Below are 25973 nucleotides of genomic sequence, written 5' to 3'. Positions count from 1 at the left end.
TGGAAGGCCGCATCCATTGCTGCGGACCAGGCGATGTCGTGCTTGGCCGGCTTGCCCCGGAGGGCTTCGTAGAGGGGCCGCATGAGTTGAGCAGCGCGGGGCACGAAGCGGTGATAAAAATTCACCATTCCCAGGAATTCCTGCAGGGCCTTTATGGTGCGGGGACGCGGGAAAGTGGTGATGGCCTCGACCTTGGTTGGCAGCGGCACAGCCCCGTTCTTGGTGATGTGGTGGCCCAAAAAATCAACGGCCGTCGTGCCGAAGTGGCATTTGGCCGGGTTGACGATGAGGCCGTGCTCGCTGAGGCGCCCGAACAGTGTTCGGAGGTGGAGGAGGTGCTCGGCCCGGGATGTGCTGGCGACGAGGATGTCGTCCAGGTAAACGAAAAGGAACGGCAGGTCACGCAGCACGCCGTCCATCAAGCGCTGGAACGCCTGAGCCGCGTTCTTGAGACCAAACGGCATCCGCAAGAACTCGAATAAGCCGAACGGCGTGATGACTGCCGTTTTAGGGACGTCGGCCGCCCTGACAGGTACCTGGTGATATCCCCGTATGAGATCAATTTTCGAAAAAATGACCCGTCCCGCCAGACGGGCGGAGAAGTCTTGGATATGCGGGATCGGGTACCTGTCGGGTGTTGTAGCGTCATTAAGACGGCGGTAGTCGCCACACGGGCGCCATCCACCCCCCGGCTTTGGCACGATGTGCAGTGGCGAGGCCCACGCGCTATCGGAGCGCCGCACGATGCCGAGGTGCTCCAACGCGTCGAATTCGGCCTTCGCAACGGCAAGCTTGGCTGGGTCGAGGCGGCGGGCCCTGGCGTAGACCGGCGGGCCCGTGGTTGGTATGTGGTGCTCGATCCCATGCCGTACTGCGACGGCCGAAAACGTCGGCCGCGTGAGGGCCGGGAACTCCGCGAGCAGGCGAGCAAACTCGTTCGCCGCCGGGACGGTGCATGCCAGCTCGGTCGGCGCGGAGCTGCTCAATGTGCATACCAGGGAGCTGAAGGTTTCAGCGTTGATTAAACGACGCCGTTGGACGTCCACCAGCAGTCCGTGTGCGCAGAGGAAGTCGGCGCCTAGCAGAGCCATGGGCACGTTGGCGGTTACAAACGTCCAAGCAAAGCGTTGGCCGCCGAAGCAGAGGGTGACGTTGCGCGGGCCGAAGGTGCGGATAGTCGATCCGTTGGCCGCAACCAAGGAGGGGCCGCAAACCGCGGATTGCCTGTCCTGGTCAGAGGCGGGCATGACGCTCAGTTGGGCACCGGTGTCGCACAGGAAGCGCCGTCCGGACGCTTTATCCGTGATGAACAGTAAGTTGCCCGTGTGACTGTGGCCGGCGCTCATGGCAGGTAATGAACGCCGGCCTGGCCGTTTCCCGACCCGCCGAAGGTGCACGGGGGTCGGCATGTCCGGGCCTTCTGTCCGAACCTGGCATGATAGGAACACCACGCTTGGTCGGGTGGAGGCTTCGGACGTCGTGCTGGACGTGGTCGGCTCGGTATAGCGGCCGCCAATTGCGTCGGCAGTTCGGCCGTCGAACGCGCCGGGTGCTCGGGCGCCATGGATGGTGCATCAGGCGGCGGCGGGTCCCATGTCGCCGCTGCGATGCGCTGTCCCGCGGCGGAGATTTTGTCGGCTTCTCTGGCAAGGGCCCGGGGATCTGTGATCGTCGTGCTTGCCAGGGCGAGGCGTACCGGGTTAGGCAGCTGACGGAGGAACAGCTCCCGGAACAGGAATGCCGGAGAGTGCTCGCCGAGCAGCGAAAGCATGTAGTCCATTCGCTCGGAAGGGCGCGTGTCGCCGAGCTCAGGCAAATCGAGCAGGCGCCGTGCGCGTTCCGCCGCTGGGAGGGCGAAAGCATCGAGGAGAAGCTTCTTAATCGCGCCGTATTTGTCAGCGGCTGGCGGGCTCTCGAGGAGGCTCAGGGCGCGGGCTGCGGTGGCCGACCCGAGCGCAGCGACCACGTGGTGGAAGCGGGTGTCGTCCGCCGTGATGCCCCGCAGGGCGAACAGGGACTCCGCTTGTGCGAACCAAACCGCCGCGTGAGCCTCCCAGAAGGTAGGCAGTTTAAGGGCGACTGCCGTGTCCATGTCGGTAGGTCACCAATGAAGGAGCTGTGGCTCCCACGTCGATCGAAAGAATGGACGCGACAAAAAGCTTGAATTCATCTGAGCTGCTTTATTCGAATCCAACACTCAGGCACTCTGGGAAAAACGTTTTACGGTCAGCAATATATATCTATTCCGCCAGGGGGTTTGCCCAGGCCTGGCGCCAGGGGGCGTGGCCCCGCGTCCCGGCTGCGGCCTGGCAAGTTGAGGGCGAGCCTGCCCGGGCGTCCCGACCGAGGCCTGGCAAGTCGAGCGCGGGCCTGCCCGGGCGTCCTGGACGAGCCCGGCCTGGTGATCGCTCCGCGTCCTTGATAGGTGCAAGGCGATTGTGTAACCCCAGCGGCAGCCGCTACAATACCATCTCTTACAGTTCCTCCTTTCTACATTCCCTAAACTATCCAGAACTCCACCCCTCCTCCAGTGTCCTCAAACGTATTTTTGACTCGAAGGTCTCAAACTCATTTTGCAAAAAATGTTCGTTTCCCATGAAGCGTACACTTTTCAAAATCCAATCTCACCCCTCCCCTCCAAATCCTCCCCATCACCCATCCCTTTCAAATCTCCCCCCTTGCCCCTTCCCTCCCCTCCCTCCTAAACTCCCCCCACACCCCTCCCCTCCGAGACTCTCCCTCGCTCCTCCCCTCTTAGGCTCCCCTCTCACCCCTCCTCCTCAAAGCATCCTCCCTGCTTTTTCCCCCTTCCAACTTTCACCTTCATCTCCCCAAACCTTCTGCCTCACTCTTCCCCCTCCTCAAATAACACCTCACTGTGCCTCACCCAATCTCCATCAAACCTTTTGTCCGCCCCATTCTTCCCTTTCTCCAAGCTATTCTGAAATCTCTGAAATCTCTGACACACCTTCAACAGCTCTCCCTACCTCTTCCTCCTCTTCCACATCTTACCCTACCCCTCCCCCCCCCCTGTTCTGGACCCGATGCTCCCCCTTCCTCTTCATTAACGGTATGGACCTCAAACATCCGGGGCCTTCGCTCAAACTTGACTGACCTCTCTATACAGGTTGCTTCTGACAAACCAGATGTGATCTGCTTAACAGAAACTTTCCTCCTTCATGATGTCTCTGATGCCTTGGTATCTCTCCCAGGTTACTCCCTCCTCCGGTATGATAGACCTGAGCCTCGTCCTGGAGGTGGGGTTGCTATCTTTATAAAAAACTCTCTTCCTCACTCGCCCTCCACTGCCCTCTCTCCACCTCACCCCCAGGAATACTTTTGGCTACGGCTTCCCCTTCACTCCCACCTTTTGTTCATATGTGTGTTGTACCGTCCACCAAACAGCGATGACTCCATCTACATCTCACTGTCTGATAATATGGACCAACTTCTATCTACCCATCCCAACTCTCTCTTCCTCATATGTGGTGATTTCAATTGTCACCATGTCAGTTGGCTGGGTGTGGGTACCTCTCTCACCAGCCATGGCTCTTCAGCAAAGGACTTCTGCGACTCACTGGGACTGACACAATCTGTCAATTTCCCGACCCGGATCTCAGTCAACGGCGCATCTTCTCTTCTGGATTTGGTTATGACAAACTTCCGTGAAAATGTCTGCTGCTCTTCTTCTGCTCCAATCGGCTCATCTGATCATGTGCTTGTCAAAGTGGACATCTCTCTGACCATTCTCAGAGAGCCTCCTCAGCATCGACGAGTCTGGCATTTCACTCAGGCCAACTGGCACGGTCTTCAAGCAGCCATCAATCATCTGGACTGGTCTCCCATCTCTACCGCCTCTGACATCAACTCATCCTGGGAATTCTTTCAAAGTAAATTGCTCTCTCTCATGCACAGATTTATACCATCTCGTCTTCAGTTGTCATACCCTTCCTCCCGTCCATGGTACACGGAATCTTGTGGTGAGGCTGTTGCCCTGAAACAACTTGCTTTCGTCTCCTGGAAAGCAAATCCAACGGAAGGAAATCTCATTTCCTTTCACAAAGCCCGAAACAAGTGTGTGTCCACCCTCAGGAGAGCCAGGAAACAATATCTCACCATTCTCAAGACCGAACTCTCTTATCTGTCTCCCTCTTCCAAATCCTGGTGGCATCTGGTAAAATCTGTTTCTGGTGTTTGTTCACCCTCCATCCCCTCCCTCACCTCAAACGGCTTAACGGCTGACTCCGCACGTGAAAAAGCTGAATGCCTCAACTCTGTGTTTGCCTCTAAATCTTGTGTCCCAAACCCATCCCTCTCTGTACCCACCGTACCCAGTCGTACCCAGCTGCTCCTGGACTCTGTGTCCTTTCCTCCTGACAAGGTGGAAAAGTTTCTGTCAACCCTCGACTCTGATTCTGCAACTGGTCCTGACGGCATCAGCCCACCGGTCCTAAAATCATGTTCTTCTGCTCTTTCACTCCCTCTTTCTGTTCTCTTCACCCTCTCTTTTGCTCAAGGTCATCTGCCATCTGCTTGGAAATCAGCCAACATCACCGGTTTGCACAAAAAAGGTGCAAAAACAGATCCCAGCAACTACAGACCAATCAGCCTTCTCCCAATTATCAGCAAAGTCATGGAATCCATCATTGCTTCAGATATTAAATCTTTCCTCTTCTCCAATGGCTTGATCTCTGATCATCAATTTGGTTTCAGACCTGGTCACTCTACTCTGGACATGCTGCTTCTGCTTTCTCAACAATGGATGGAGGTCCTCAACGCCAAACAGGAAATTAGAGCTGTCTCCCTTGACATTTCACGTGCCTTCGATACGGTCTGGCACCCTGCTCTGCTCATCAAACTCTCCTCCTTTGGTATCCATGGAAATCTCCACGCATGGCTAGCGGACTTCCTCTCTGGTCGTAGTCAACGTGTGGCCCTGAATGGGTTTCTCTCATCTCCTCTTCCTGTTCAGGCTGGAGTTCCCCAAGGTAGTGTTCTGGGCCCTGTGCTTTTTCTGGTCTTCATCAATGATCTCTCTGACTCTCTTGAAAATCCTCTCTATCTCTTTGCTGACGACTCTACTCTCTGTCGCTCCATTCCTCATCCCTCAGATCGGCAGTCTGCAGCCTCCTCACTCTCTGCAGACCTGGACAAAATCACAGACTGGTCAAACAAGTGGAACATGTCTTTCAATCCTGACAAATCTCACACTCTTACAATGTCTCTCCGAAAGGACTGACTGGACAACCCTCCCATCTACTTTCTCAACAATCCTCTCCAAGAAGTTCTGTCGCTCAAGCTTTTGGGTCTCACTATCTGCCATGATCTTTCTTGGGAAAACCACATTTCCAAGCTGGCCTCCAAAGCCAGTCGCCGACTGGGCATCCTCCGTCGTGCGAAGTCCTTCCTTGGCACACCTGAGCTCCTCACCACATACAAGGCTTTCATCCGCAGCTCAATGGAATACTGTTCCCCCCTCTGGGCTGGTGCTCCTGCCTCACACCTTGCTCGGCTTCACGCTGTTGAGGCCAAAGCTTTCAGAATCATTGGAAGTCGTCAACACCGAGGGCCTTTCACTCACTCACCGCAGGCAGGTTGGTGGTCTTTCTGTCTTCTACTGACTCCTCTCCGGCCTTGCTCCCCCAGCTCTCTCTGTGCTCTGTCCCCCCAATATTCCTTCAGGTCGCACAAGATCTGCCTGCAACCCTCTTATGGTTAAACTGCCAAAGTCTAGGCTCTCTGCTCACCTTCACTCTTTCATTCCCCTTTTCTCCCGCCTCTGGAACAAACTCCCCCACTCCCTTCAATCCCACTCCTCCCTCCAGGTCTTTAAAACAGCTGTTCACCACCATCTCTTATCTTCCCCCATCGAAAACCGTGAACTTTTCTACCCCCGGTAATTCACCCCAGAGTCCTTGCAGTGTTCATATGTTTTATTCCTCTCCCACCTCCCCCCAAGTCCTCCCGATGTCCCTGCTCTCAAATGTTGTGTTTGTGTCCTTCCCCCTCTTCCCCCTCTCTTTTGTGTCCTTCCCCCTCTCTCCCCATCTTGTCTGCCGCTCCCCTTGTTTTTTTGTGTTTTGTGTGTCGGTTTGTCTTTTTGTGTGATTAATGTTAGCTCTTTCACGAGCCTCGATCTTGTATTCAAAAAAAAAAAAAAAAAAACTCCCGTCGGCCCTCCCGCTTTTCTACTCTTCATTGCTTTTATCGCTTCCTCAACTTCCTTCTCGGTTATCTTCTCTACCGGTCCTAAAACTGGGTTACTCTCTATGTTGCCATCCCATTCATTCTCTGCATTCACAGTATTTCCATATATCTCTTCCATCTTCCTTTAATTCCATCTGGGTCCACAACGATTTGTCCCACTTCATCCTTCAAGCAACTCACCCCCATCACATCACACCTCTCTTTCGCTATCTGCTTTGCAATCCTGAATACTGCTTTCTGACCCTCTTCCGAATCCAAGCGCTCTCCGAACATTTTCCTGCATGCCTCCTATGCCTTTGCTACCTCTTTCTTTGCAGCCTTCTTGGCTGCCTTATAACTTTCATGCTCTGCCGTTTCTGCCCCCATACCCTTCGCCTTCTGCCACTCCTTGAACTTCTTCCTCTTCTCGTCAATCTTCTTTCCAACTTCATCATCCCACCACCATGTTTGCGAGTGCCTCGGTGGTCCTTTTGTCCATCCACATACCTCACCAACGGCTCCCAACAGACTATCTTTCATTGACATCCAACCACTTTCAAGCTCAACCACATCATCCTCCACCATACTCAGCCTCTCTTTTAATGCCTCCCTCACTGTCACCTCTTTCAACCTCCACACCTTCATTCTCGGTTGGTACTTCACCCGCCGAGCTCTCCTCGCAACTTTCACCCTTATGTCGCAGACAACCAAGTGGTGCTGTGAAACAGCCTCCTCCCCCAGGATCACCTTTGTGTACCGAAGGTGCCCCCTATCTCGCCTACGCACCAGCAGGTAGTCAACGGTTGTCGTCGACCCACCTGACGTGTATGTAACAAGCTTATTATCCTCTTTCTGGAACTGAGTATTACAAATCAACAAATTCCCACCATTCTCTGGTCCCACCATTCCACCATTCCACCATTCCACCATTCCACCAATCCCACCATTATCTGTATTCAACAGTATTTCCATATATCTTTTCCATCTTCCTTTAATTCCATCTCTGCAACTCACCCCCATCACATCACACCTCTCTTTCGCTATCTGCTTTGCAATCCTGAATACCGCTCTCTGACCCTCTTCCAAATCCAAGCGTTCTCCGAACATTTTCCTACATGCCTCCTGCACCTTTGCTACCTCTTTCTTTGCAGCCTTCTTGGCTGCCTTATAACTTTCATGCTCTGCTTTTTCTGCTCCCGTACCCTTCGCCTTCTGCCACTCCTTGAACTTCTTCCTCTTCTCGTCAATCCTCTTTCCAACTTCATCATCCCACCACCATGTTTCCGAGTGCCTCGGTGGTCCTTTTGTCCATCCACATACCTCACCAACGGCTCCCAACAGACTAGCTTTCATTGACATCCAACCACTTTCAAGCTCATCCACATCATCCGCTACCCTACTCAGCCTCTCTTTTAATGCCTCCCTCACTGTCACCTCTTTCAACCTCCACACCTTCATTCTCGGTTGGTACTTCACCTGCCGAGCTCTCCTCACACCTTTCACCCTTATGTCGCAGACAACCAAGTGGTGCTGTGAAACAGACTCCTCCCCCGGGATCACCTTTGTGTCCCGGAGGTGCCCCCTATCTCGCCTACGCACCATCAGGTAGTCAACGGTTGTCGTCGACCCACCTGACATGTATGTAACAAGCTTATTATCCTCTTTCTGGAACTGAGTATCACAAATCAACAAATCAGCTCCATCAGCAAACTCCAAAATTCTTTCACCTTCTCCATTCCTCACACCATATCCGTAACCCCCATGAACTCCCTCAAAACCGTCCATACTCCTTCCCACATGTCCATTTAGGTCTCCTACTACCTCCTCCTACCACTGGGAACTCTTCCAAAGTAAATTGCTCTCTCTCATGCACAGATTTATCCCATCTCGTCTTCAGTTGTCATACCCTTCCTCCCGTCCATGGTACACGGAATCTTGTGGTGAGGCTATTGCCCAGAAACAACTTGCTTTCGTCTCCTGGAAAGCAAATCCAATGGAAGGAAATCTCATTTCCTTTCACAAAGCCCGAAACAAGTGTGTGTCCACCCTCAGGAGAGCCAGGAAACAATATCTCTCCGCTCTCAGGACAGAACTCTCTTATCTGTCTCCCTCTTCCAAATCCTGGTGGCATCTGGTCAAATCTGTTTCTGGTGTTTGTTCCCCCTCCATCCCCTCCCTCACCTCAAACGGCCACATGGCTAATTCCGCACGTGAAAAAGCTGAATGCCTCAACTCTGTATTTGCCTCTAAATCTTGTGTCCCAAACCCATCCCTCTCTGTACCCACCGTACCCAGTCGTACCCAGCTGCTCCTGGACTCTGTGTCCTTTCCTCCTGACAAGGTGGAAAAGTTTCTGTCAACCCACGAATCTGATTCTGCAACTGGACCTGATGGCATCAGCCCACAGGTCCTAAAATCCTGTTCTTCTGATCTTTCACTCGCTCTCTCTGTTCTCTTCACCCTCTCTTTTGCTCAAGGTCATCTGCCATCTGCTTGGAAATCTGCCAACATCACCGCTTTGCACAAAAAAGGTGCAAAAACAGATCCCAGCAACTACAGACCAATCAGCCTTCTCCCAATTATCAGCAAAGTCATGGAATCCATCATTGCTTCAGATATGAAATCTTTCCTCTTCTCCAATGGCTTGATCTCTGATCATCAATTTGGTTTCAGACCTGGTCACTCTACTCTGGACATGCTGCTTCTGCTTTCTCAACAATGGATGGAGGTCCTTAATGCCAAACAGGAAATTAGAGCTGTCTCCCTTGACATATCACGTGCCTTCGATACGGTCTGGCACCCCGCTCTGCTCACCAAACTCTCCTCTTTTGGTATCCATGGAAATCTCCACGCATGGCTGGCGGACTTCCTCTCTCGTCGTAGTCAACGTGTGGCCCTGAAAGGGTTTCTCTCATCTCCTCTTCCTGTTCAGGCTGGAGTTCCCCAAGGCAGTGTTCTGGGCCCTGTGCTTTTTCTGGTCTTCATCAATGATCTCTCTGACTCTCTTGAAAATCCTCTCTATCTCTTTGCTGATGACTCTACTCTCTGTCGCTCCATTCTTCATCCCTCAGATCGGCAGTCTGCAGCCTCCTCACTCTCTGCAGACCTGGACAAAATCACAGACTGGGCATACAAGTGGAACATGTCTTTCAATCCTGACAAATCTCACACTCTTACGATGTCTCTCCAAAAAGACCGACTGGACAACCCTCCCATCCACTTTCTGAATAATCCTCTCCAAGAAGTTCTGTCACTCAAGCTTTTGGGTCTCACTATCTGCCATGATCTTTCCTGGGAAAACCACATTTCAAATCTGGCCTCCAAAGCCAGTCGCCGACTGGGCATCCTCCGTCGTGCGAAGTCCTTCCTTGGCACACCTGAGCTCCTCACCACATACAAGGCTTTCATCCGCAGGTCAATGGAATACTGCTCTCCCCTCTGGGCTGGTGCACCTGCCTCACGCCTAGTTCGTCTTCACGCTGTTGAAACCAAAGCATTCAGAATCATTGGAATCTTCCGCGATGAAGCTAACTCCAAGGGCCTCTCACCCACTCACCGCAGGCAGGTTGGTGGTCTTTCCGTCTTCTACCGACTCCTCTCTGGCCTTGCCCCCCCCCCCCAGCTCTCTCTGGGCTCTGTCCAGCAAATATTCCTATAGGTCGCACAAGATCTGCCTGCAACCCTCTAATGGTTAAACTGCCAAAATCAAGACTCTCTGCTCACCTTCACTCCTTCATTCCTCTTTTCTCCCGCCTCTGGAACAAACTCCCTCACTCTCTTCAATCCCACTCCACCCTCCAGGTCTTTAAAACAGCTGTTCACCACCATCTCTTATCTTCCCCCATCCAAAACATTGATCTTTTCTATCCTCGCTAATTTCACCCCAATTGCACTTTTTTGAAATTCCAACTTCTGTCCTGGAAGTCTTTGGTATCCTTGTGTTTGATACTTCTGCCACCCCCCAACCCCCAAGCCCTCTCCCTCCCACACATCTCCCTGCTCTTAAATGTTGTGTGCCCTCAAGTGTTTGTGTGCTTCCCCTTCTCTTGTCTTCCGCTCCCTCTTTTTATATATTTTGTTTGTCTGGTTGATTTGTTTGTGAAATAAATGTCAGCTCTTTCACGAGCCTCGATTCAGTATACAAAAAAAAACAAAAAAAACTTCCTCATCTTTCACGTTTTCCATCAGCTTCTCTATCGCACACCAGAACTTGTCCTTCTCTTCATCGCTCCGACCAACCTGCGGAGCATATCCCGAGATGACGTTCACCAAGAGCTTTCCAATCATCATTTTCACCATCATCAACCTATCACTCACTCTAGTCACACTCACCACACTGTCTACAAACTCACAGTCACAATTATCAAGTCAATCGGATGAAAAATGACAGTTTTAGAAATATGACCTCACGATGACCTTTGACCTCAAAATCAATAGACTTCTTCCTTATGACCAACTCTACCATCTCGTAAGTTTTGTGAATATAGTTTTAAAATTGTGACCTCTAGGTGACAGACAGACAGACAGACAGACAGACTGACAGACAGACATAATAACGCACAAGACCAACCAATATACTTGAAAAGTCTTAGATTTTGCAAGTAACAATGGTGATGAAGGAACTGCGCTCCAACGCGAGTCGAAATAATTGACGCGACCAAAGACGGAATTCGTCCGAGTTGCTTTATTGAAACAAAACAGCTCAGGTATTCTGACAAGCCCGTTTATCGGGCAGCAATATATATACACATTTATGTCGGGAAGTTTGCCCGGCAAAAGCTATACCGGGCATGCCCGGGTGTCAAGGGCGAGCCTTGGAAAGGCGAGTCTGGACCTGCCCGGGCGTGTTTGGCTGCGGCCTGGCAAGTCGAGGCTGGGCGTGCCCGGGCGCTCTGGACGAGCACTGGAAAGGCGATAGCGGGCATGCCCGGACGCTCTGGGCGAGCCTTGGAAAGGCGATAGCGGGCATGCCCGGACGCTCTGGGCGAGCCTTGGAAAGGCGATAGCGGGCATGCCCGGACGCTCTGGGCGAGCCCTGAAAAGGCGATAGCGGGCATGCCCGGACGCTCTGGGCGAGCCCTGGAAGGCGATAGCGGGCATGCCCGGACGCTCTGGGCGAGCCTTGGAAAGGCGATAGCGGGCATGCCCGGACGCTCTGGGCGAGCCTTGGAAAGGCGATAGCGGGCATGCCCGGACGCTCTGGGCGAGCCCTGAAAAGGCGATAGCGGGCATGCCCGGACGCTCTGGGCGAGCCCTGGAAGGCGATAGCGGGCATGCCCGGACGCTCTGGGCGAGCCTTGGAAAGGCGATAGCGGGCATGCCCGGACGCTCTGGGCGAGCCTTGGAAAGGCGATAGCGGGCATGCCCGGACGCTCTGGGCGAGCCCTGAAAAGGCGATAGCGGGCATGCCCGGACGCTCTGGGCGAGCCCTGGAAGGCGATAGCGGGCATGCCCGGACGCTCTGGGCGAGCCTTGGAAAGGCGATAGCGGGCATGCCCGGACGCTCTGGGCGAGCCCTGAAAAGGCGATAGCGGGCATGCCCGGACGCTCTGGGCGAGCCCGGGAAAGACGAGACCGGGCGTGCCCGGGAGAGGCGAGTCTGGCCGTGTTCTGGCCGGTGCAAGGCGATTGTGTGCATCCAGCGGTAACCGCTACAGTGACACCATAACCTTCGGTGGCAGAAGTAACTAGAATGGTACTCGGTAGAGAGCATAGCACCATCAGGCTGAACAGTTTACGTTTTGTACACCACTGATAGGTCAGACATGGATCTGACATGAACCAAAATCAAATTGGCTCTTTCCTGCAGCCTAACCAACTACTCATCCACCAAGTTTTGTCTGAGTCTGCCAACAACGTTTTCAGAGTATCATGCTATACATCGTGTTTGGCCATATCTCTCAATTATGAATAATCAAATTCAAGCATTCGCGAACCCAATTGGGATCTTCACCAAAATTCGGCCTTGAAACACACCCAAACTTGTCCACCAACCATCGTCCGAATCAGAAAACATAACCTCCGTCCACCATAAATGGCGGATTTAATTAGAAAGAATCACAAAATGCAAAGACGATTCACATCCGCTTTGTATTCGAACTAAACTTGACAAAACCGATGGTTAAAATGTGATCACCAAAAGCGATGGTCTTTTTCATATTCCGATAATAATGGTTTGTTGAAAATGTAATGACAAAATAACAAAACGACCAGTAGAGAGAAGGTAGGGGAGAGCAACAGAGGAGTTGAAGGATAAAATATAGGGAGACTTGGACAAACAATGGGTGTTGGGAGGAATGGAGGGGGGGGGGGGGCAGGAAAAAGCGCATGGGGTGGACAAGTTGGAAAGTCTCGGGAAGGAAAATCTGGAAATTTGGAAGGAGAGCTTGCGGGGCAGAGGATAGGGTTAACGAGTGCAGAAAAGAATATGGTTTTGGATTGAGGATGATCTGAGATGGTGGTGAACAGCTGATGACCTTGAGGGGAGAATGAGATTGAAGAGAATGTGGAAGTTGATTCCACACATGGGAAAAAAGAGGAACAAATGAGTGGAGGTGAGCAGTGATCCTGGATTCTGGTAGTTTCACCAGAAGGGGATTGACTGTGGACCAAGTGCACCCTGCAGAAACCTGAAGGGAGGGGGGAAGAGGGGTGGGAGCAAATCCTGGAAAGCGCAGAGGGTGAAAGTCTAGAGAGGAGGCGGTAGAAGACAGAGATGGTGAAAGACCGACCTGACTGTGATGGGACAGTGATAGGCCTATAGACTCAACTTCAACATGGGAGATTCCAATGAACTTGAAGGTCTTGGTTTCCAATGAGAAATATGTGAGGCAGGGCAGCCAGTCAAAAGGGGAGAGCAGTACGCTATCAAGCTGCGCATGAAGGCCTTGCATGTAGATAGTAGTTCAGGTGTGCCTCGGAAGGACTTTGTATGACGGAGGATGCTCAGTTGGCGGCTGGTTTTGGAGACCAACTTTTAAATGTGGCTTGCCCAAGAAAGGTCAGGGCTGGTAGTGAGACCCAGGAGTTTGAATGACTAAACTTTTTCAAGAGGATTGTGAAGAAACTACTGTAGATGGTGTCATGTATGCAGTGCAAATATTCACCGTTGTATCCCTACACCGGGACCGGGTTGTATCCCTACGCCAGACCTCGGATGGCGCTGCTGTGAATCGGGCCTTGATCGGCAGAGTGAATAAACGCGTACGACAATTGATCGCAGTTTGTCGAGATACTTTACATGGCGACGAGGATAAACATCTAGACCATGACTCCTTTCGGCCATATCGATGAATTCGACCCTCATGGGGGGGATTTTGACACGTATTCTGAGCGGTTGTCTTTCTACTTCGAGGCAAACGGCATCGCGACCGAAGGCCGGATGAAGGCCGTCTTCCTGTCCGTTTGCGGAGGTGAGACGTTCACACTTGTTAAAAACCTGATTCGGCCTCGGACAATCCAGGAGCTCACGTATGCAGAGCTCAAGGCCGCTTTGAAGGAACATTGCAACCCATCTCCTTCAGTCATCCTGTGTCGGTTTAATTTTTACATGTGCAGACAGCAGCAAGGTCAGTCGATCGCAGACTTCATTGCACGCCTCAAAAAACTGTCACATCTGTGTGAGTTTGGGGACACGATCGATGACATGCTTCGTGATTTGCTGGTGGTTGGCATGTCCGATGACCGCACTCGTAGACGCCTGCTTGCTGAGAGAAGACTGACATTCCAAAATGCCAGAGACACCGCCATTTCCATGGAAAGTGCTGAACGCAACGCTACAAGCATCGGTGCCACTCGCTCGTCTGGTACCAGCCCTGCTGTGAATCGGTTGGATCATGTTCAGCCAAAACGTTGGAACAAGGCTCCTCGTCAGAAGCCAGTGCAGTCTCAAACCCACAACAACTGTTTTCGGTGCACCGGAAAGCACCCTCCGGAGACGTGTCGGTTCAAAGATGCCACCTGCCATTTCTGTTCGAAAACTGGCCATATTGCTCCAGCTTGCATCACTCGCAAATCGGGAAAAGGAAAAGCTGCTGACAAGATTCATCAGTTTATCGGTTCGGAGGAACCCGAGCTTGACCAGGTGAGCTGTTTCCGACAACTCAGAATCGTATGACCTGCTTCATATTGATTCTCACCATAGGCGGGACCCTCTTCTTGCCAATGTTGTCGTCAACAATCGACCATTGCAAATGGAGGTCGACACTGGTGCGGCCGTCTCGCTCATCGACCATGCTGTTTTCACAAACCTGTGGAGTGATGCTGACCGACCCCATCTGAAACCTACTACCTATGGACTCTCCACCTGTACAGGTGAGAAGATTGTTCCCTGCGGTACATGTGACGTCACGGTGGGCTACGATAACCGTGAGTTTCACCTACCCCTGATCGTCATTCCTGGAAAGGGCCCTTCCTTACTCGGCAGGAACTGGTTGAGCATAATTCGACTGAAGTGGGAAAGCATTCATCAACTCCGGGCAGCCAACATTTCTCCTACCGCAGCATACACACTCAAAAATGTGCTGGATACGTACCCGGATGTCTTCAAGGATGAGTTTGGAACCTTGAAAGGACATACGGCTAAACTCAGGGTTGACCGGGATGCCAATCCTTTATTTTGCAGGGCTCGCCCAGTCCCTTTGATGATTGATGATTCGCTTCGACTGATTGATTCGAGTTGATGATTCGCCTACACCAGGATCCATTATCGCACTGATGGATCATCTGGAGGATTGTGCTGTCGATTCCGGCCAGATCCGCACTCATACTCGACGAGACCCCGTTCTGTCCAGAACTGTCCAGGCTGTACAGCTTGGATGGCATTTGCTACCTGAGGGTGACCCAGATTTTGCGGCTTTTAAAGCACGTAAAAACGAACTCGGCGTGGAAAATGGTTGCCTACTCTGGGGATGTCGTGTCGTGATCCCGAAAAATCTGCGTTCCAGGGTCATGGATGAAATCCATGTCTGTCTCCCGGGATTGTGAAGATGAAGTCACTCGCCAGAAACTATGTGTGGTGGCCGAATCTTGATGCTGATATCGAACATCATGTTCGACATTGTTACCCCTGCCAGAGCACCCGGAATACACCTGCGAAAGCGCCACTGCATCCCTGGGAATGGCCCAGCGAACCGTGGCATCGCCTACATCTCGATTATGCCAGGCCTATTAACGGCAGCATGATTCTAATAATTACGGATGCGCACACAAAATGGATTGATGCCTATGTGACGCGTGGTACTACGTCAGCCATTGTCATCGAAAGACTCAGACGCTGTTTCGCCACTCATGGTCTGCCCAGGATGATCGTGAGTGATAATGGTTCGTGTTTTTCCAGTCCGAGTTTGCCGAGTTCACACGTCGGAACGGCATCAAACATAAGTTTGTCAGCCCACATCACCAGGCTTCAAATGGCTTGGCCGAACGATCCGTAGGAATCATCAAATCCGGATTGCAGAACCTTCAAGAGGGAACCCTGGAAACAAAGCTGTCTCGTCTCCTGTTCAAATACCGTATCACGCCACAATCAACAACCGGTGCAGCTCCGTCTGAGTTATTGGTGAAACGACACTTGAGATCGACACTTGACAATCTCAAACCAGACATATCATCAAATGTTTATCAGAGCCAGCTTAATCAAAAGTTAGTGCACGATAAGACGTCCAACAGTCGATGTATCAACATTGGAGATCCAGTGTTTGCCCGAAATTTTGGTGCAGGTGCGACGTGGCTACCGGGAGACATCATCGAGAAGCCAGGTCCACTGTCCTGTGTGATTCGCCTGCAGGACGGCCGCGAAATTCGTCGACATCAGGACCACATAACCTACCGTCACTGTGAGTCGATGGAGCCTGTAGCATCATCACAGTCAGGACAACAGTTCGACCCGCCACTGCCGGAGATCGTCGTGGCCGCTCCAGCCGGCTCGGATGCCCCGAAAACCTCTGCAAACGCTACACCCTTCGTGGAGACCAAAGGAATCACCTCGGACTCTGTATCCACTGGTACACCGCGACCCAAAGGAATCACCTCGGACTCTGTATCCACTGGTACACCGCGACCCAAAGGAATCGCCTCGGACTCTGTATCCACTGGTACACCGCGATGCTCAATGCGTGAGAGAAAAGCACCCGACCGGTTGAATCTTTGAAGATGTTTTTTTTTAACGTTGACACATGTTCTATTTTCACGGTGACACATGTTCTATTTTCACGTATTTTCATTATTCTCATAACCGTTTGCACACATATTTTCACATGTTTTGGAAATGTTGCTTTTGAAATGTCAATTCTGGAAATCTAGCACATATTGCTCGTGGTAATTTTGGACTTAAAGGGGAGGATGTCATGTATGCAGTGCAAATATTCACCGTTGTATCCCTACACCGGGACCGGGTTGTATCCCTACGCCAGACCTCGGATGGCGCTGCTGTGAATCGGGCCTTGATCGGCAGAGTGAATAAACGCGTACGACAATTGATCGCAGTTTGTCGAGATACTTTACAGATGGGAACGTTTGCCAGATGGTCTTTTCAGAGATAGAGAGAGAGTTGTCAGGATTGAAAGACATATTCCAAGTATTTGACCAGCTTGTGAATTTGTCAAGGTCTAAAGAGGGAAGAGGCTGCAGCCTTCCTGGCTGAAGGATGAGGGATGTCACAGAGAGGGTGGAGTCATCAGGAAACAGATAAATAGGATTTCCAGAGTCAGTGAGGTCATTGTTGAAGATTATGAATGGGACTGGGCCTAGAACACTGCCTTGGGACACTCCTACCTTGTCAGTTGAGACTATCTTGAGAGCTATGTTGAGAGCTATGTTGAGAGCTATGTTGAGTGCTATGTTGAGACCTATGTTTAGTTGAGGAGTTGAAATAATTATGTTGAGAGCCACATGTTGGCTACGAGAGTAGAGGAAGTCAGTAAGATGGATGGAATTGGCCTTGGATGCCATAGGCAGAGAATTTTTAGAGCAAGGCAGGATGCCAGAGTGAATAATAAAAGCACGAGATACACTACATGACCAAAAGTATGTCGACACCCGAATATCAAACATCTCATTCCAATATCATGGGCATTAATATGGAGTTGGTCCCCTCCTCCCCCACCCCCCTTTTTTTCACTGCTATAACAGCTCCCACTCTTCTGGGAAGGCTTTCCACTAGATGTCGAAACATTGCTGCAGGGATTAGCTTCCATTCAGCCACAAGAGCATTACTGAGGGCAGGCACTGATGTTGGGCGATTAGGCCTGGCTTGCAGTTGGCGTTCCAATTCATCCCAAAGGTGTTTGATGGGGTTGAGGTCAGGGCTCTGTGCAGGCCAGTCAAGTTCTTCCACACCGATCTCGACAAACCATTTCTGTATGGACCTCGCTTTGTGCATGGGGGCATTGTCATGCTGAAACAGGAAAGGGCCTTCTCCAAACTGTTGCCTCAAAGTTGGAAGCAGACAATCGTCTAGAATGTCATTGTATGCTGTAGCGTTAAGATTTCCCTTCCCTGGAAATAAGGAGCCTAGCCCGAACCATGAAAAACAGCCCCAGGCCATTATTCCTCCTCAAACAAACTTTACAGTTGGCACTCACTATGCATTCGGGCAGGTAGCATTCTCCTGGCATCCGCCAAACCCAGATTCGTCCGTCAGACTGCCAGATGGTGAAGCGTGATTAATCACTCCAGGGAACGCGTTTCCACTGTTCCAGAGTCCAATGGTGGTGAGCTTTACACCACTCCAGTCAATGCTTGGCATTGCGCATGGTGATCTTTGGTTTCTGTGCGGCTGCTCGGCCATGGAAACCCATTTCACGAAGCTCCAGACGAACAGTTGTTGTGCTGACGTTGCTTCCAGAGGCAGTTTGGAATTCGGTAGTGAGTGTTGCAACCGAGGACATGCGATTTTTATGTGCTACGCACTTTAGCTCTCAGCAGTCCGGTTCTGTGAGCTTGTGTGGTCTACAACTTTGTCGGCTGAGCTGTTGTTGCTCCTAGACGTTTTCACTTCACAATAACAGCACTTACAGTTGTCCGGGGCAGCTCTAGTAGGGCAAAATTTGACGAACTTATTGTTGGAGAGGTGGCATCCTATGACGGTGCCACGTTGAAAGTCACTGAGCTCTTCAGTAGGGCCCATTCTATTGCCAATGTTTGTCTATGGAGATTTCAATGGCTGTGTGCTTGATTATATATACCTGTCAGCAATGGGTGTATCTGAAACAGCCGAATCCACTAATTAGAAGGGGTGTCTGCATACTTTTGGTCATGTAGTGTATGTCTAGAGAGACCGCCTTGATCTAGTTTCTGTCAATGAGAGATTCCATCCATTGTTGGGTGAGCAGAAGCAGATTGTCCAAAGTAGAGCGACTTATTCTGAATCCAAATTGGTGATCTGAGATTAGGTTGTTGGAGGAAAGGAAAGATTTCATATCAACTGCGATGACAGATTCCATGACCTTGCTGATGATTGGAGGTGAGCTAATAGGCCTATAGTTAAGAGGATCCATTTTTGCACCATTTAATGGAATGAGGTGGTATTGCCTGATGTCAAAGCAGACAGAAGATGTTCTATGGTAAATGGCATGGTGAAAAGGGCAGAGATAAGATGTGCAAGAGCAGCAGAGCAGGTTTTTAGGACACGTGAGCTAATGCTGTCCGGTCCAGTAGCAGAGTCAGTTGAGGGTTGCCAGAAACCTCTCCATCATCTCAAGTGATGATGTTCAGGAAGTATGAGGCAGAATAACAGAGTTTTTTGGGGGAATGTTTTGAAGCGAGGGGGAATAGGGTAACATTGAAGTGGCACAAAGGATAAAATTTTGGGAAAATAAAAAACAGAAACGGAACAATAAAACAACCTCAAAACCAAAACAATTTAGCTCCTGGATATCCAAGGAGTAAGCCGAGGCTACACGAAAAAACAAATTCAACAATATCAACAACATGATAGGATTTATCATGGATAATTTTTGAGGAAAATATAAATAGCACACAGGGACGAAAATATGCCAGAAAAACACGATGGAATTGTTCTTCTCCTCTTCCCTTTATAAGGTGTTGTGGGGGCAGCAACCAGCTCCCCCGTCTCCCCCTTCCCCAGGAAGAAATCCAGGAAGCATTAGAACTGTTCACAGGAGGTTTATTATATGAGCCCTAATACATGCACGAAATATCCCAGTCTATGAGCCAGGGAGACAATCAGGGATGCACGGCAGCACGATCCACATTAGCTAGTAGCAAGTCGCGATGCGCACAATACATCAGAGATGTCTCAATGCCATGCACTGAAATCTTATAGCTTTCCCCACCAAACCGGTCATATACATAGTCCACAGCATTTCCCCCCTCCCTCGCCCCTCATCCCACACTGAGAAATCAAAGAGTTGGCCGAGACAGCTTGGGAGAGAGGCAAGGACATTGGGAGATCGACAAGAATGCTTGAACAAACGATAAAGTAATAACAACTCATTTCAGGGAGAGAAATGCTTACAATATTCTGGCCTTGACAGTGATAGGGCGGGATGGGAAACAGAGAGACAATATGCAAACATGTCTGCTTTCCGTGCCCGTGGACCCCCCATTGTCAGGTCGTCTGGGACGCCTCCAAATTGCATGTCATTTATGGTCTTAAACTGCCCTCCAGAGGATTGGGAGGGTATAGCAGGGGAAATATAATTATTCAGGCACACCTTGGCTTGGGAGTAATGAGTAAGCCTATCACTGCCACCATAGTGTGACATCCAATGGCACCAAGCTTCTTCCCTGCCTTGGCCACGATACTCCTCCACTTCCCCCTGTCCTCAGCCAACTCTCTCAAGCCTTCACCTTACAGATATCCCTCTTCACACAATCCTCCCATCTCAAACCGTGGTCTCCCTCTTTTCCTCCTTCCTTGCTCCCTCAATCTATCTGCTCTCTTTGCCATTCTCTCTCCCCACATCCGCACCAAGTGTCCAGCCCATCTCATCCAGCATTCCACCAATCTCACCGTCAGGCTCATCTGTACACCAATCTCCTCCCTCCGTTCATCCATTCTCCTTCTATCCACCCTCTCCACTCTTGCAATCCTCCTGACACAGTTGTTTTTGCAAATCTGCAGCCTTTGTTGTTGTCTCTCCGTCAATGTCACTGTTTCTAGACCTTAACGGTAGGCCGGCGTTACAAAAGACATCAGAACCATCCCTTTCAATCTCCTTCAAATCTTTCTGTCTGTCATTACACCCTCCACCTTCCTCCACGCATTAGCACCCACCTGAATCCTCCTCCACACCGCTGTCTCAGACTTACCATCCCCAGTCACTGTTCCCCTCAGATAGTCAAACCTATTTCCCTGTCTGATCTCATTCCCCTCCAACCTGGTATTAATTTCTTTTCTCAGCTGCCCGACCCACATTACCTCAGTCTTCCGCATACTCGTCTTCAGCCCATGTTTCTCAAATGCCTCCTTCCACTCCTCCAGTACTTCCTACATCTTCCGCCTACTCTCCACTACAACAGCCAGATCGTCCGCATACAACATCTTCGCCAGAATACCCCTCATGTTCAGAAAACTCAACTGTGATTTCAGATCCAGTTCAGAAAGCTCAACTTTGATTGAGGTGGAAAGGGCAGCTGTAGATCTGACCTAGAGGTAGAGCAATCCAGAACCGGAAGTCCATGGAGTCCCTTCAGCTCCCTACAAATTTTACAAACTTTCACTTGAAATTTCTCCTTTCTCCTTTTCGGAAATTCCTTCTCATAGCTTTGAGTCAATGATTTAAAGAGCACCTTTTCCATTTTTGGAAGAATTCAACTCAAAGCAAGGTCGTTCTAAATTGACATGTTCTGCCATTGTGAAGGGAAATCCAAGATGGTGGCACCGATGATCAGATGAAGATATTGTCACATGACCATGCCTCTGACACCCTCCAACCTCTTGTGACTATCTGTGACGCTCCGGCAAACATCCCCAATACCCTAAAACGTCACGTATTTTGTATACAGCCCCTTACATTTGAATAATGCAGAATAAAATGAAGTTAAACGTTTAGAATTTCGAAGATCTTTTTTTGTTATGTATGTACTGTAATAATGCGATTTGGTGTTCACTTTACAGGCTTGTGCCCACCGATATCAATTGGTCAGATCTCTGAACAATGCGGCAGAAACACGTTCAATTGTGGGCCGCTGTTTCTTGCTCAATTCAAAGCTCGGGCGAGATAACTACGACGCGATGGCTGGAAGAGGGTACATGTTTTGTGACAAGAGAGAAAGCACTCATGAAAGGTTTGGAGTATGCCAACAGGGCCTGGATGCAGGATTCACGGAAGACTCACATTTTATTTTCTTTGGAGCAACGGGTGCCTACTCCTGGAAAGGTCTGTCAAAATTAAACAAGATAATCGAAGGGAAAGTAGAACTGAAATCTGTCAAATAGATCAGGGCGGGACTACCGGAAGTAAGCTGTAACACGTGCCCTTTCGTGGTTTGTTTTCAACGTATCCAATCACGTGACTTGTCGCGAAGGGTGCACTAACCGGAAGTTACGTAGTTCCGCGGGCGCCTATTAGTCTCTGCCACATATCTACTGGAGTGCTAAGTATTTTAGTGTTTACAGGAATCCAGGAATCGTAATGTTGTACAAAGTAAGAAGAAAGCCAAACAAATCTTAGTTTGTGTGTGTATACATATGTATGTATACACAGTGTACAGTAAATACAGTGGGGTGCAAAATTATTCACATTCTTGCAAAACTATGTATCCAAATTTTTTAATTTACTATAGTTATTAGCAGTCACCCTTCAAGGGGCCTAGATGTTTTTAATAACTTAATTTGCAATGTGAAAGCTATTCACGATAAGATAATTATTGAAAGAAATTTAATTGTGAAATTATTTTATTTTGGTTAACCGTGCCCTTAATTTTGTGTATTATTATATGCAGTACCTTCAGAAAGTAATCACACCCCTAGACATTTACACATTTTGTTGTGTTACAGCTGGAATTTAAAATTGACTAAAATGAGATTTTTGTAACTGATCTACACATAATATCCCATCATGTCAAAGTGGAATTTTTCTTTTAGAAAGTTTTACAAAGTTATTTAAAACGAAATACAGAAATATCAAATTTACACAAGTATTCAACCCCCTGAGTCAATACTTCATAGAAGCGCCTCTGGCGGTGGCTACAGCTTCGAACCTTCTTGGGTATGTTTGTATCAGGTTTGCACATCCGGATTTGGGGAGTTTCTCCCATTCTTCCTTGCAGATTTGCTCAAGCACTGTCATGTTGGATGGGGAGTGTCGGCAAACACCAATCTTCCAGTCTTTCCACAGATTCTCAAAGGAATGGAAGTCTGGGGTTTAGCTGGGCCATTCAAGGACTTTCACGTTCTTGTTCTGAAGCCATTCCAGCGTTGCTTTGGCTGTATGCTTGGGGTCATTGTCCTGTTGGAATGTAAATCTTCACCGCAGTCTGAGGTCTTTTGCACTCTGAAGCAGATTCTCCTCAAGGATTTGTCTGTATTTGGCTCCATTCATTGTTCCCATGATCCTTGCAAGTCTCCCAGTTCCTGCCGCTGAAAAGCATCCCCATAGCATGATGCTGCCACCACCATGCTTCATGGTGGGGATGGTGTTATATGAGTGATGAGCTGTGCTCGGTTTCCACCAGATATAGTGCTTTGCATCCAGGCCACAGCATTCAATTTTCATCTCATCCGAACACAGAATATTTTGCCTCTTGCTCTGAGTCTTTCACATGTCTTTTTGCAAACTCCAGGTGAACTGTCATGTGCCTTTTTCTCAGGAATGGCTTCCATCTGGCCACTCTCCCATAAAGCCTAGATTCGTGTAATGCTGCAGACACTGCTGTCCGTCTGTAGTTTCTCCCATCTCAGCGAAGGAACTCTGGAGTTCTCTGAGTGATCATTGGGTTCTTGGTCACCTCCCTGACCAAGAAGCTTCTTGCCCAGTTGCTCAGTTTGGTCGGACGACCAGCTCTAGGAAGAGTCAGGGTAGTTCCATATTCTTTCCATTTCCTAAATGCAATCCAAATATTATAAATGTTTTCATAATTTAACCTGGGGAACTTATTTGCATGATGATTGCTGCAAAATGCAAATTAAATTCTAATTTTTCTAAAAACTATAATGCAATGTTGCATATTTTATCCTTGAACAACTGCTTTTGTTATCATCCTGCATTTACAATTACTCATGATATGTCTTTGCAGGAGTGGTGCATGTGAAGAGTATTGAGAAAAGGGTCATAGAGTTCGGAGAGGATGATGGACCATATGAGACTGGAGATGCCAAGAAAAAGATTGACAGTAAAATCAATGTACAGCAGAATAGTTATTTGGGTAAGACAATAATCATTCGATTCAAACGACTATGGTCATATATCGTCACCGACAAACAGGTGTATGTGTTCTTTGGTGTATTTCATTGTGGCGAGACAAGTGGTTCTCAACTTGCAGCCTACAGGCCACACGTGGGACAGTCTGCAAATAGCTGTAACCCAAGTGACATCCTGTTTTAAACAAAAAGAGGGAAAGATGTCGGCGAGTTTTCTTTTCCTGAACCATAAATTATGCAGTAATCAATCAGCAATCCATCCTACGAGCAGCAATACTACTAGCAGCAATCCTACTAGCAGCAATCCTATGAGCAGCAATCCTATGAGCAGCGATCCTATGAGCAGCGATCCTACTAGCAGCAATCCTATGAGCAGCGATCCTAATTGCAGCTATCCTACTAGCAGCAATCCTACGAGCAGCAATCCTACTAGCAGCAATCCTATGAGCAGCAATCCTATGAGCAGCGATCCTACTAGCAGCAATCCTACGAGCAGCAATCCTATGAGCAGCAATCCTATGAGCAGCAATCCTACAAGCAGCAATCCTACTAGCAGCAATCCTACTAGCAGCTATCCTACGAGCAGCAATCCTACTAGCAGCAATCCTACTAGCAGCAATCCTACTAGCAGCAATCCTACTAGCAGCAATCCTATGAGCAGCAATCCTATGACCAGCGATCCTATTTGCAGCTATCCTACTAGCAGCAATCCTACTAGCAGCAATCATACTAGCAGCAATCCTACGAGCAGCAATCCTATGAGCAGCAATCCTACTAGCAGCAATCCTACTAGCAGCTATCCTACAAGCAGCAATCCTACTAGCAGCTATCCTACGAGCAGCAATCCTACTAGCAGCAATCCTACTAGCAGCAATCCTACTAGCAGCAATCCTACTAGCAGCAATCCTATGAGCAGCAATCCTATGACCAGCGATCCTATTTGCAGCTATCCTACTAGCAGCAATCCTACTAGCAGCAATCCTACTAGCAGCAATCCTACGAGCAGCAATCCTATGAGCAGCAATCCTACTAGCAGCAATCCTACTAGCAGCAATCCTATGAGCAGCAATCCTATGACCAGCGATCCTATTTGCAGCTATCCTACTAGCAGCAATCCTACTAGCAGCAATCATACTAGCAGCAATCCTACGAGCAGCAATCCTACTAGCAGCAATCCTACGAGCAGCAATCCCACTAGCAGCAATCCTATGAGCAGCAATCCTACAATCAGCAATCCTACTAGCAGCAATCCTACTAGCAGATACCAGTTATCCTACTAGCAGCACTCGTACTAGCAGCAATCCTATTAGCAGCTATCCTACAAGCAGCAATCCTACTAGCAACAATCCTACTAGCAGCAATCCTACTAGCAGCAATCCTTCTCGCAGCAATCCTACGAGCAGCAGTCCTATTCCTACTAGCAGCAATTATACTAGCAGCAATCCTAGTAGCAGCAATCCTACTGGCAGCAGTCCTACTAGCAGCTGCCCTACTAGCAGCAATCCTACTATCAGAAATCCTACCAGCAGCTATCCTATTTGAAGCTATCCTACTAGCAGCAATCCTACTAGCGACAATCCTACTAGCAGCAATCCTTCTAGCAGCAATCCTTCTAGCAGCAATCCTACGAGCAGCAGTCCTATTCCTATTAGCAGCAATCCTACGAGCAGCAATCCTTTTAGCAGCTATCCTACTAGCATCAATCATACTAGCAGCAATCCTAGTAGCAGCAATCCTAGTAGCAATGACTAGTTATCCTACCGGCAGCAATTCTACTGGCAGCGATTACTTATCTTACTAGCAGCTATCCTACTAGCAGATACTACTTATCCTACCAGCATAAATCCTACTAGCAGTGACTACTTATCTTACCAGCAGATACTAGTTATCACACATAAAACCACAAATTTATTGGATGTTGGAGGGAGAAGGGGAGGGTTGGGGGAAAACAAACAACATAAAAAGAATAATGTGCATTTTATACAAACACAAAAGCATAAATAGAAGGAATTATTATTGAAAAATAACTTGAAATTCTTTCCCCCCCCCCCCGTGTCTCTAGGATTTTCCATTGAGTCAAGCAAGAATGTGATAAGTAAAAAATATGATAGCTTTGTGGCCGGGGCTCCCCGAGACAATCACACTGGCAGTGTGATTTTCCTGCGCATGTCACGTTTAGAGTATGATTATGGTATGGAGCAAGATTTCAAAATCGAAGGATACAGTCTTGCTGCCTCATTTGGCTACGACATTGCACTGGCAGATCTGAATCATGACGGGTAAGACATTACAGCCTCCATATGTTCAGTTGTATCTCAACAATGCTTTGTGTTCACTTGCATCAACAACAATCATAAGGGGATCAAATATTGGTGCAACAACAACAGGCATTTTAAGGCCCTTTTACCTGCAAGAGCGGGGGTTAGCCTTCACTGAAAGGTTAGCCACCTTCACTGAAAAT

At 49.3% G+C, this 25973-nt stretch overlaps 1 protein-coding gene across 2 annotated transcripts in view; it reads left to right on the top strand.

Moving 5' to 3' along the window:
• Positions 1 to 25973, top strand: part of LOC137431101 (integrin alpha-6) — a 148492-nt gene that overhangs the window by 44869 nt on the left and 77650 nt on the right. For both annotated transcript variants that reach the window (XM_068122009.2, XM_068122008.2), the window contains exons 4-6: positions 21269 to 21530; positions 23389 to 23517; positions 25575 to 25791. In XM_068122009.2, the coding sequence (XP_067978110.2) occupies positions 21269 to 21530; positions 23389 to 23517; positions 25575 to 25791 (608 nt within the window). The remainder of the gene's footprint in view (positions 1 to 21268; positions 21531 to 23388; positions 23518 to 25574; positions 25792 to 25973) is intronic.

The sequence above is a fragment of the Myxine glutinosa genome, chromosome 7, assembly GCF_964187855.1.
Source record: "Myxine glutinosa chromosome 7, kmMyxGlut1.1, whole genome shotgun sequence".
NCBI lineage: Eukaryota > Metazoa > Chordata > Myxini > Myxiniformes > Myxinidae > Myxine > Myxine glutinosa.
Note: the sequence above shows the minus strand (reverse complement) of the source record. Positions and strands in the feature narration are given on the sequence as shown.